The sequence below is a fragment of the Leopardus geoffroyi genome, chromosome C3, assembly GCF_018350155.1.
Source record: "Leopardus geoffroyi isolate Oge1 chromosome C3, O.geoffroyi_Oge1_pat1.0, whole genome shotgun sequence".
Lineage (NCBI taxonomy): Eukaryota > Metazoa > Chordata > Mammalia > Carnivora > Felidae > Leopardus > Leopardus geoffroyi.
Genome location: NC_059338.1, coordinates 96,321,881 through 96,335,644, shown reverse-complemented (window position 1 = coordinate 96,335,644; position 13,764 = coordinate 96,321,881). Strand labels below are relative to the sequence as shown.

General features: G+C 35.2%; 1 protein-coding gene across 6 annotated transcripts in view; it reads right to left on the bottom strand.

Annotated features, from left to right (window-relative positions):
• Positions 1 to 13,764, bottom strand: part of CSMD3 (CUB and Sushi multiple domains 3) — a 1,255,667-nt gene that overhangs the window by 669,353 nt on the left and 572,550 nt on the right. For all 6 annotated transcript variants that reach the window (XM_045453867.1, XM_045453870.1, XM_045453869.1 and 3 more), the window contains one exon: positions 3,628 to 3,752. In XM_045453867.1, the coding sequence (XP_045309823.1) occupies positions 3,628 to 3,752 (125 nt within the window). The remainder of the gene's footprint in view (positions 1 to 3,627; positions 3,753 to 13,764) is intronic.

Here is a 13,764-nt window from a genome sequence, read left to right as displayed (position 1 = left end):
TACCATATATTTTTTAGTTTTGAATTTCAATATAAAATAATTAAAACCATCACATACTGTGTATCCCACAGATTTAATTTGGGATCCTTACTAATGTTCGTTAATGTTTGTGGAATCCGAAATAAATAAGTATATTAATCACTACTTATGCAAATGATTGAATAATTAATTGAATAAAGGAATTAAAAGGTGGAGCACCTGGGTGGCGCAGTCAGTTAAGCGTCCGACTTCAGCCAGGTCACGATCTCGCGGTCCGTGAGTTCGAGCCCCGCGTCAGGCTCTGGGCTGATGGCTCAGAGCCTGGAGCCTGTTTCCGATTCTGTGTCTCCCTCTCTCTCTGCCCCTCCCCCGTTCATGCTCTGTCTCTCTCTGTCTCAAAAATAAATAAACGTTTAAAAAAAAATTCTTTAAAAAAAAAAAAAAGGAATTAAAAGGTGACTTTCTGATTTTACCCATTTCCAATACTTTTGTATTTCTTTTGCCTTCTTTTCTAGTCTTTCCTTAGCCACCTTTTACATTACTCTCATGAGTGGTTAATGCCCTTGTGCTTTGACTGGTTATTTGGACTGTCCAAATATTGTTTGAAAATTAGTCGACAGCTTTGTCTGATCTAGAAATATTAACTATCCTACATATTTCCTAGTTAACAAACTATCAATTTTCAAACAAATGATGTTTATTTGAATATCATGAATATCTAAAATAAACATTCTATATATCAGTCAAATGCAAAAGTCTGCTTATTTGCATAAACTCCAGTTTTTAGAAATCTACTGCATATCCAACAAAGAATAATTGTCTCCATAACTGTAAACTGGTAAATATCTCATACACATATCCCATTTAGGGAATAAAATTATTGTCTGAGTTGGTGTAAAATCCATTAATATTAATTTGTAAATTGCTCCTTTTCTTTTAATTCATAATTTGCTATTTGTGTGAACTTTCAGTCTCTTGAAAATCACCATTTCTTGATTGCTCAACCATGCAATACATAGACGGCAGCTATATTAATAACCCCTCAAAGGTGCAGTGCACTGATACTGCTATTTATGCTGCTGTCTGGAAAAAAGCATATTTATTCGGTCCAAGCACCCATGAGACATGAAAACTATTCTTTGTTCTGACTCACTGTGGATAGTCATTTTAAAACTTCAATTACTATTTCAGCATGTTCCTTCCATTACTGTTTCTAGCACCACAGCCAGTAATTTCTAATAGCCAAATGTACTTTATAAACCATACACACATGCGCCTGCATGCGAGGAATGAAAAAAAGCTATGTATAAATGATTAGTATCTGCAGAAAAGATGTAAAATTTAGATGAAATAATATCACTATACGAATGTTGAACATGCACATTTATAGCTCCTGGCTCCTGCATCTTGGAATCAAAGAAAAATAATCACGCATTAATTTTCAACAAGTATTTCTTGAGATATAGGTCACTACAGAGCTGCTCTTTGTTCCATAGGGTTTGTGAAGAATAACAGAATAATGTAACATTATTACTGCCTTTGAACAATTTACAATTGTAATAAATATGATTCATTCTTTTTATTGAAATGAGAGTCTTGAATGAAAAAAGATGGTTTATAGTCTCCATCTTTACGTAGACCTTAAATTCCATGATCTGGCTGTAACTTCTCTTGTGTGAGATTTTGTTTCTGCATTACCATTATTTTTTTTTCTTTAAATCTACTCTCTATTTTTTCCATTCTTTATTGCCATCAGAAAGTTCACATCTAATTTATGTAAAACTGAAGCAAGAAACTTGGATCACACTCTTTGAAACCATGATTTTCACTACATTGTCCTTTATAACTGTAATTTGTCTTGAGTGGAGGACACCATAAAAAATCAACCTTATACAGTTTACTGTTCTAGTCATTGCCAGAACATTGATGAAAGTTATTCCCACAATGCCTATTATTCAGTGTCTACTTTATAAAAAACAATGCAAGGCATTTCAGACCTCAAAGCCAGGAAAAAGTTTGCTTTTTCTGTTTCATTGCTATGCTTGTATTTTATAGACAATGGTTTTTGTGTAAAATGGTCATTTTCCCCATTGTTTGGCAGCCACCATATTTAAGTCTTACATGTAAACCATTCTTAACAGTTGTCTACCCACTTGTATGTAAACTTTTGTTTAGGATCATGAAACTATTTTGCCTTATTGTATCATCTCCGTTTAACTTTACTTTTAATGTTATCACGCTATATGTCATTTTGAAAGCCTTTGCAAATGAGATAGGTTATGAATAATCATCTACCTATAACAAAAAAAATTTACTCAAATCTGTAAAACATCTAGATTCTCTCTTCTTTGCCATTGCCATTGCCAAGTGAGTGGAATATATTTGTTGCTTCCATTTTATCATTTTCTATTCTATCAGCAAAGTTCTGAAATCTGGCTTTTCTCTCCATTCTATAAGTCTTAAGGACTTATAGACTTAAGGACTTAAGGAAAAATATTTTCCAAGTATTTGAGCTTGGGAAAGTGACTGTATCTCTTTAGGCCTTACCTTCTTCATTTCTAAAATGGAGATAATAATGTCTCCATTGGTTTGTTTTGAGGATTAAATAAGACATAGTATATACGGTGGTTAGCTCTATGCCCAGCACAAAGTGCCTACAAGTGGTGCCAATGATCACAATATTGCAGTAACTGGATAATTTTACATAAAACTCCATTTTTCAGTTTCTTCGTACTTATTAACAGCATGAGGTTTTTCTGGTCTCATGGACTTGAACATCATCTTTGACTCTTTCTTGTTAATTTCTCCTTCCAAATCCAGCCAGTTGTCAAATACTTTTGCCTTTTTTCCTTTATGGTAGCTCTCAAATATGCCCCTTCTCTATTCCCCTGATAACACCCTTATGACACCTGAGGGGAATCTACAGTGTGTTGACTCAGTGAAAATGTTCCCCGAGGGTGAAGAAAGCCTAATGAAATTTTGAGTACTAGGACACTGAAATATGCAGGGATGCAATTAGTAAAAAATAACAACAACAACAAAGGAGCAATCACAACTGCCAGTAGGATGAGGTGTTGACTTTCAAACACAGCTGAATAAATTTTAGTAAACGGGAGTGTATTTAATTCATATAGAAATATTTAATTTGAAGAAGGTGGTGGGAATAAATCTTATCTGCAGTTACTGGTAATATGGGAAGCCAGAGGGTACACATGGATTTGACTTAGATTAAATTAACGAATCACAGAATTGTGTTCTACCTCCACCGACACCAGTATCACTGCTTATTGGAGACAAATGCAATTAAAATGGCCAAGCATACAAATAGAGATAAAACTGTGGTGAAAAAATCAGGCCCTATGAATCTCTACACAAGGTAATTTTTTATTAAAATAAAGCCAGCAAAGCCATCAGTGTCTTATATTGCATATTACTCCAATTATTACATTGGGTACTCCTTGGGAACCTAACACAGGGCTTCACATATTAGAGGTTTTCAACAACTATTGCTAAATACATGAGTTAAGTACTTCCTTAAAGACTGCATTACACCTTAAAGATTTAATTGAAACTTATACTCGGTGAAATAAAGTTCAAACTATTAAAATGTTGTGAAGAGAGCATTTTGATTTAAAGATTTTTCTTTACCTTTACATACAGGGCGGTGATCACTCCAAGCAGCGAAGACTTCAGCTATCCTCTGACAAGTGATGCTCTTCGCCCCCTGTAGGACATAATCTTCATCACAAGAGAACTGCACAGTTGATCCAAGGCTAAAATTGAACAGAGGATAAAAAAAAAAAACAAAACAGGATTAGAAGCATATAACAGTGATTCATCTCCACTTCTACTGGTAATATCCAATGGGTCAAAAATGTTCCATAGTGACAAAAAGTATCTTTCCAATGGGAAAACAAAATATGAAAATATAATTTGTACAAATATATAATAAAAGTTATAAACAGACGAACCTCTTGTAAGTCAATAACATGAAGATATTAGTAGGAACTACAGAAAGCTGTCATCAAATTTCATTATCGTGTTGATAGTTGTAGAAACCAAGGTTAAGTAACTGAGTAATTTACTATTTTTTTTATAAATTTTTTTTTAATGTTTATTTATTTCTGAGGCAGAGAGAGACAGAGCATGAGTGGGGAAGGGTCAGGGAGAGAGAGGAGACACAGAATCTGAAACAGGCTCCAGGCTCTGAGCTGGCAGCACAGAGCCCGACGCGGGGCCCGAACTCACAAACCGTGAGATCATGACCTGAGCCGAAGTCAGTCGCTCAACCAACTGAGCCCCCCAGGCACCCCTATGTATGTATGTATGTATGTATGCATGTATGTATGTATGTATTTATTTATTTATTTATTTATTTAGAGGGACAGAAGGCAAGGAGAGGAGGAGCAGAGAGAGAGAGGGACACACAGAATCTGATACAGGCTCCAGGGTCTGAACTGGCAGCACAGAGCCTGACGTGGGGCTCAAGTTCATGAATCGTGAGATCATGACCTGCTCCGAAGTTGGACATTTAACCAACTGAGCCACCCAGGCACCTCTATAACTGAGTAAAATTCCAATCCGAGGTGGTAACCATGAAGCAAAAAGTGGTCTTCCTGACTTGAATCTCAACCCTTGTATCATACCACATCGTGGTACTTTTCTAGCAGGTATTTATATGTGTAGTTATTTGGACTGGTACTTGTATATCAATAAATAGACAAACAAGCAAACACATATTTAGGGCTGCAAAATTGTGTTTATTGCCCTGCATATAAAATTTACCCATCATTTATTATTTGACCTACTGCAATTTGGATTTTGCTTCCCTTTCCGCTGAGAGCGAAGTTACTAAAAGGATCATTTTTTAAAACCTTAATTTCTAAGGGTAATGGATGTTTGCTGGAATGAAATAAAAAAAAGAAAAACTGACCATGCATTTTCTTTGTTAACATCCCTGAACAGCAACTCACCACAAAAAGATAAAGTCCAATTTCCTTTACGTAGCATAAAAAGTCTTCCGGCAAGAAGTGCAGCCAACTTCTCCACCCCATCCCCAACCCAGTGCCGCACGTGAATGCTACCTCTAGCAGCTATCTGCACGTGCCATGCTGTATTCTGTCTGCACTGTTCTCCCTTCCCCCTCTTCCTGGAGGGCCTTGCCTGCACCCTTTCACCCAGCCTGTGTCTGAATAGCTCCTGTTCAGCAACCTCAGATTGTCATAGAGGCAGCTTCCATGATCACATTTGTATTGTAAAAAGGTATATCTGGAACAGCATAGAGGACAGTTTAAAAGGAACATGTATTAGAGTATAGGGGTGTATGAGAAAATAATTTAAGTGGTTTAGGCCAATGATCAGCAAACCATGTCCTGCAGGCCAAATTTGGTCCGCTGCCTATTTCTGTACAGCCCAACACATAAAAATCGCATTTATACTTCCGAACATTTGAAAAAAATCACAAAAATAACATTTTATGAAATGTAAAAATTGTACTCAATTCAGATTTCGATGTGTATAAATAAAGTTTTATTAGAACACAGGGATACTTTCATTTACATATTGTCTATGGCTGTTTTCATGCTACAATGTCAGAGTTGAGTAGTTGCAATGGAGACGCTTTGGCCTACAAACTATAAAATATTTCCTATCTGATGCCTTATAGAAAAAGCTGTCCAACCTCTGATTTAAGCTAAAGATAACAAAAAATCTGAACTAGAGATGGCATGACAAAGAACAAAGGTTTAGCATAGGGAAAAGTCTCTAGGCATTAGAATCTACTCTCCTCTGGAGGCATTTTCTTCTCTCACCGTTTCTTTTTGAAAAGCTGGGGATGTGAACTGCTACAGTCACTGTGAAAAACAGTATGGAGGTTCCTCAAAAATTAAAAATGGAATTACCATATGATCCAATAATTCCACTAGGTATTTACCCAAAGGAAATAAAACCACTCCTTCAAAAAGATATATGCACTCCTATGATAATCACAATATAATTTATAATAGTTCAGATACAGAAGCAACCTGAGTGTCCATCCACAGACAAATAGATAAGGAAGATGTGTTATATATACAATGGAATATTACACAGCCACAAAAAGATGAGATTTTACTATTCGCAACAAGAGGGATAGACCTAGAGGGTATTACGTAAGTGAGATGAATCAGACAGAGAAAGACGAATACCATATGATTTCACTAATATATGGAATATAAGAAAAATGAATAAACAAGCAAACAGCAGAATGAGACTTACAACTACAAAGAACAAACTAATGGATGCCAGAGGGCAGGGGAGTGGGAGATACGGGCATCCATTTTGGGAATGAATAAATAAATAAATACAAAAATAAAAGTCACAGCATAAGAAATACAGTAGTGATCATTGTAATACTAATGCATGGTGACAGATGGGAGCTACACTTGTGGTAAGCACAACATAAAGTATAGAGAAGGTGTATCCCATGATGCATCTGAAACTAATGAAACATTGTCTACACTCAAATACATTTTTAAAGTGGTTCTTTTTAAATATGAATCGCACTTAGCAAAGTGTACAAAAAAAATATACAGCTCAGTGAATCATCACAAATTAAATACCCATACAACCAAGAAATAAATGATTAGGGTCTTCGTGAACTTCTTAATGGCCCCAAGATTTATTTAGACTACTCTATAGCCTGAGAAGCCTTACAAGTTTTATCTAATAGCCAATTCTTTGCCCTTTCCTTACTCTCACCTTCATCAATAAAAACTATCCTTCTAGTTGAAGACTAAACACCTGGGGAATCATTCTTGCCTCATCCCTCTCTTTTACATTTCCCGTCCACCTCATTGAGCAAATCCTGTTATCAACACTTTGAAAATCATGAACCTGATATTTCTTACCCCTACAGTGCCACCACCTTGACCTGAGCCATCATAATTTCTCATCTATTTTATTTCCAATAGTCCTTCTGCTGCTATGTTGCTGCTTTCCTGTTTCTGCTCTTGACTCCTTAAAATCTATCCTTAGTGTCCACAGCAATCTTTTTACAAGATTGCTCAAATTATGCCTTTTCTCTGTGTCAAATCTTCTAATGCTTCCGTATTTCACTGAGAGTGAAGGCAATGCCCTTATCATGGCCTATGTGATCTGTCCATGCTAATTTCCAAAACTCTTTTCCTATCACTTTCTTCCCCAATCTCTATTCCTTGGCTACACTGGCTTCCTTGCTCTGGTTTGAAAATATTAAAACACACACTTGTCTCTGGGTCTTTACCTTTGCCTTTGTGTTACTCTGGGAAAATGCTTGCTCCAGGAAGCCACAGGTGCCAAATTCTCACTTCTGTTTTTTCTAATACATGTAAAATTATCCATTAGGCTCTCTTTGACTATTATCTATAAAACAACTGTTCCTAATCCATCAGCTTCTTTCCTATGAATTCCTATATACTATCTGATACATTGTGTATTTGTCTACTTACTGCATTTCTCATCCCACTGGAAAAACTCCAGGCACTCATCTATTTTGTTTTCCAACCTATTAGTCTACTATACAGGAAGTTATTAAGTGTGCATGCGCGTGTGTGTGTGTGTGTGTGTGTGCGTGTGTGTGTATTTTTGAGAGGGACTGAATAAATGATATCTTTACTATTATCTAAATAATAGTATAATAGTAAATAATAGTATATATTTAGATAATAATAATTATTATCTAAAAAGGCTTATTCCAAAGATACCATATTCTTATAATGGGACAAATTATTCTTGGGTAAGATATTCTCTGATGGTTATTTAAACTGCTTATAATCCACTTGTACTCACCTCCCACCATGTGACACGTTTGCTATGTTCCAGAAACAGTGAGAAAAGTAATGTGATTAGAGCAAAGCAAATGATGGAGACTGGGGTATGAAATTAAGGAAGTGATTAGAGATTAGGGGCAGATCATTTATGAATTTGTAGGCCATAGTAAGGATTTCTACCTTTACTCTGAGAAAACTGGGCAGTTCTTGTAGGACTGGGAGGCAAAAGAATGACATTAGGGTCCTTTATGTTTTAAAATGGTCATAGTGGCTGCTAGGTGAAGAAAAAACTTTAGGGGAGCAAAGGTGGAAGCAAGGAGTTTGGTTTACAAACTACCGCAGTGATCCTTGCTCTCACAGAGATGGTATATGGTAACTGTACTAAGGAGATTCGTGGTTAAAAAAAAAAGGTCTTAGTATAGGGGCTGGTCCATAGAAGTAATTTTAATTACTATTTTCTCACTTAGTGATTAGTAATTCTGTCAAGATCACTGTAGTTGTCACTGTATTTGTATTTGGTTACAATATTCTAGTTTACCAGATTCTTCTTGCTGAAAGAAAGACATTTCATCTTGTTTAAATAGCAAGTATTTTAGCTTGTTTCTTTTGATTATAGCAAATGACTACACTTAGCTTGAAGATAGGCACTTTGTAATAAGAGACACGTAAGTGCTCTGCTACTTAACAAAGACGACGAGCGATTAGTCCCTAAAGTTTCTACCCACTCCTGTATGCACTCAATGATTAACAATTCCAGTGATTTTTTTTTCTCTGTTGAGTACAATGGGGGAAGTAGTTTAGACTATGGCCAATAGTTTAAGCCAAAGAATCAGAGAGAACTTTCAGGGGCCCCTGGGGGAGTAAGTATGTTGATTGTCAGCCTCTTGGTTTCCACTCTGGTCATCATCCCAGGATCATGGGATTGAGCCCCATGTTGGGCTCCACGCCGAGCGCGAAGCCTGCTTGAGATTCTCTCTCTCTCCCTCTGCCCCTTTTCCCTACTCCCTGTCTCTAAAATATTTGGAAAAAAAAAAGTCAGAACTTTCAAATCCAACTCCTCTCTTTCCCAGTTCCTTGGCTTTAAGAAGGTAAAAATGTCTGAAAGCCTCAGCTTCCTCAGCTGTTGTGATCATGTAATGAAATACCATTTATAAAGTACACAGAGCACCTAACACATATTGAGCACCCCAATCATGGAAATAACTGTGAAACCCAGTAATTTCTACCCCCCTATCGAAAGAAAGACTCTACTGGGCATCTACAAATACCTCCATCTCGGATCACAGCTACATGTTAATGTATTCTAGACCAAAAATATAAGAGGAAAAGAACATAGCGAGGGCAGAAATCAATGAAATAAGTAGTCTTTTCAGAGGAATCCAGGCTCCATAATATCTAAGAAATGGATATCTTGAACAAATGCACTGTGTTTTCATTTTATGAACTGCTTTAATATTTGAGTCAAACTTAAAAAAAAAACAACTAAGTTTCATTAAAAATATGTATTTCTAGGAAAGTATTCAGTTATACAGAAGACAAGCTGTACAAACTGTACTTTCTGTCACCACTGAAGAGACATCTGTCTCGCCCAGCTAAATAAAACCTTTCACTGTAGTAGGATACTCAATCTGATAGAACATTCCAAAATAAAGGATTGGACACAGTTTTAATTTCAAAGTGTGGAGTCATCAAGCATATGATATGCAATCACATAGCTGGAAAAACAAGTGTTGGTCTTCACTGTGATTATATTGGCCCCTGTTGAAGTACTATCATCTTTTTTTTTAATTTTTAAATTTTTTATTTTTATTGTTTTTGAGATAGAGAGAGAGGGAGAGTGCATGTGCAAGCAGGGGAGAGGGGCAGAGGAAGAGAAAGAGAATCTTAAGCAGGCTCTATGCTGAGCACAGCCCAATATGGGGCTCAATCCCAGGACCCTGGGATGATGACCTGAGCTGAAATCAAAAGTCGGACACTCAACCAATTTAGCCACCTGGGCGCCCTTGCACTATCACCTTTTTAAAAATTATACCTATTATTGCAAAAACACACTATGATATCAGAGCTGTCAGTGAAAAAAGATGTTAATTTTTCAAAATATGTAACTTTTCCCCATTCTAATCTATCATCAAGATGACCTCAATCATATCTGTTTAATATCTTCGAAAATCAAATGATTCTCTAAATGTATTTAAATTAATAATTTCAAAAATGATTAACTGCACATTAGAAAATCTGAGGTTACTTTTACCAAAATGGATTTGGAGTAGGAAATTTTTACCATATGATTGTCTTTTCTCTTTTAGAATTATACAAGTGATTTATGATTGTTGTAGAATGTTTTGAAAATAAAGCTTATGAAACTAAGTGAAAAAAAAACTTTAAGCTCTATACTGTTAATGTGTTTTTAATCTAATTCCAAAACTCTTATTCTTTTCTTACTCACATTCATTCTCTTCTCCTTTCTTACTGTAAAAACAGAGCACTTGTATCTTTTTATGAAAGGGCTGTTTCTGCACCTGGTTTCGGATTCAATCTGTCTCTCCTTTGTACCCTGGGTTATTCTCTCTCTCGAATATTCAACCTGTCATCTTAAGCTGGAAGCAAAAGTGATGGTATTAACCCACTTACTATAAAGTTATATATATATACATATACACATATATATGTATATATATATATACATATACACATATATATGTATATATATATACATATACACATATATATGTATATATGTGTATATATATATATATATATATTCACAAAATTTATTCTAAGGTTATAATAAATTACCTTTTCATTTTTTTTTAAATCTAAAGTATATTGATAATTTTTTTTCAAATATAGTGAGATTTTTAACTCATCCCAAAACTTTCCTTCAAAAGAGAAAAGAACACCATGGTCTTTTTATATGTATTGTCATTTCACTGTCCCTACAAAATTAATGCTATTCCCTTCCAAAGATTGTATCAGCAGAACCCAATCTGTGCCAAATGCCACGAAGATTCAATTCAGCATTCATACACTCCTGATCTACTGCCTTTTTATAATTTAGTCTCTTGATCTACTGCCTTTTGTTGCACTCTTGGCTATGATCAGTTTGGATACTGACCTTGGGTACCTTGGCTTGTTCAGCGGTGCGAGGTTAAAAGTCACTCACTATCTCAATCAATACTGAAACCAAGTGCTACCCTCTCAGTCTCCCCAAACTTGGACTTCTGTATGCATTGACAGAATATCTAGAAGGTGATGTTGCTACCTGCCCCAACCTTCCAATACTTCATTTCACTTCAGCCTAAATTTTATCACTAGGAGTCAGTCTTTCTTATGGGTTTATTTAATATATGTATATACTTTCACGAAACAACACAATTGCTTGAGAAATGGAGCAATTCCAATCAGGATAATATCCTGGAAAAAGAAGCAATCCCAACAAAATAGTTTGGTCGGAAAGAAACACAGGAACACTAGGTGAGCACATTAACGTGGGTTTTCATATGGGGACAGCTCTTCATGACTTAAAAAAGCTAACTAAGCTAAAATAAAGCCATTAAAATGAGTTAGAACTTTACACCTTCAGAGAAAAGAATAATGATTCATATCATGGAGCCCTGTCCTTAACTTTCAAAGTTAATTCATCATCTCTTCAGAACTCTTCAAAATTGCCTCCTCAAAAACCCTTGCTATTGCACCTAATAAGATTTCAAAATTTCAAAATTCCAAAATTCAGTGCAATTATGAAAAAATAACAACTAAAAATCTTATTTTTATACTGATACTGTTTCTTTTCTTTTCTTGTTCCTGGCGTGTATGAGATAAATCCTTGCCACTGTGTGCTTGTTTGTTTTGAATTGTCTCGTTTTTTTACATCTTCTATTCAACATTCACTAGATCAGGTTTTGTTTCTTGATTGAATATGACTGTTTGATAGAGGTTTAATCCTGTATAGGCACAGTGTTTGTACATTATAAGTGAAGTATCGTACAGATCCAAAACTGAGTTATAAACAGAAAGGCTCAAGGTAGGATAATGCTATTCTTTGATAGAAAAAAAAAAGAAAAGAAATTAGTAAACAGTGTTTTTGAAGGTTAGTAGCAAAAAGGTTTAGAAAGAGCAAAATATTCAGAAAAATCACAAAAATCAGTGACAAAATAAAATTTATTTAAAAATATGAACACAAACTTGTGTACTGTGTTAAAAATGTTTTATGAGACTAAGTTAAAATTATGAAAATAGTAAACTTTTCAAATAGTATTAATTGAAAAGCTATAATGGGTGTGGCACAAATTTTATTGCTATAACAAAAGAATACAAAAGAAACATAAAGGAAAGTGGTTGATGCAATTAGAAATTAGAATCTGATTATATAATCCCTGACAATGAAAAATGAAATCAGTGGCAAAAGTAAGGTCTAAGAAACTTTAATGCTGTGGTGTTAAGTTTGTAAGTTTCCTAATGGCTTCCACCACATGCTGTTTTGTAATTCACATGAAAACATATGCATAAAATGTGCCTCAGAGAGGCATCGTCATAAAATAAGGCAAAGTTAACATCATAATTCTGGCACTGTAGCTCTAACTGTACCTGTTGCTTTTATACTTCTCTCCCCACATCCGTGCACTCATACTAGCTGGGAACTAAGTAATGCAATGAAGATAATCCTTTTTGAATAATTTTTCAGAGCTTACGTTATCAAACTTTGATATATAAATATATATATTTGTGTGTATATATATATCTATATATATGTGTGTATATACATGTATATGTATATATGTATATATATATGTGTATATATATGCATGTGTGTGTGTGTGTATTTTAGTATTGGTAACCAACTCATTGCAAAATGCCCCCCAAAGGATTATGTATGACCTTCTGTTTAAGAACAGTTGTGTTAGAGGAATAACATTATTTGTCTAATTTTTCAGAGGTTATGTTATCAAACTTTGATAACATATATCAAAATACAGAGGTATATGACATATATATAAAGTATCTAACATATGTGTGTGTGTGTATATATGTATACATATATATACATACATACATATATGTATATATATATGGTGCCAATTCATTGCAAACCTCCCTGCCAAAGGACTATGTATGACCCTCTGTTTAAGAATAGTTGTCCTAGGGGCGCCTGGGTTGCTCAGTCAGTTAAGCATCTGACTTCGTTCGGCTCAGGTCATGATCTCACAGCTCATGAGTTCAAGTCCCGTCTTGGGCTCTTGATAATAAATAAATAAACATTAAAAAATTAAAAAAAAAAAGAATAGTTGTGATAGAGGAATAAACTGACAGAAGTGGAGGTTTAAATAAAAGAAAATCTATCTCAGAGTAAGAACACATTTCAGAGGCATAGATAAATTAAAATTGGAATACATGATGTTTTAAACTATCCAAGGTGATCAAGTTTTTGTATTTTTTTTAAATCTTAGAACATTTTTAATGTTTTTATTTATTTATTTTTGAAGGAGAGAGAGAAACAGAGCATGAGCAGGGGAGGAGCAGAGAGAGAGGGAGACACAGAATTCGAAGCAGGCTCCAGGCTCTAAGCTGTCAGCACAGAGCCCGATGTGGGGCGGGAACCCACAAACTGTGAGATCATGACCTGAGCCGAAGCCGGACGCTCAACCGACTGAGCCACCCAGGCGACTCTAGAATATTTTTAAAAGCATATTAGCAATTAATACTTGAATATGGCATTTTAGTTTACAAATCACTTTTTTATATACATAAAATCCCATTTGGTCTACTCCTGTAGCAGTTATCCATGTCATTTATTCTCTGGCCAAAGAAATAAGAAAGATGCAAGAGTAATCTACAAGGAACTTTGTGGGTGATATTTAGAGTGCAGAGACTAACACACAAAGTAACTACCTCATTGTTTGTGAACCACTTAATGTTTTACAAATAGGGAGGGCCGCTGAGACTGAGCACTGACTACCCACACTTAGTGTTTGTATCTAAAATCCAACACGGAGATGCT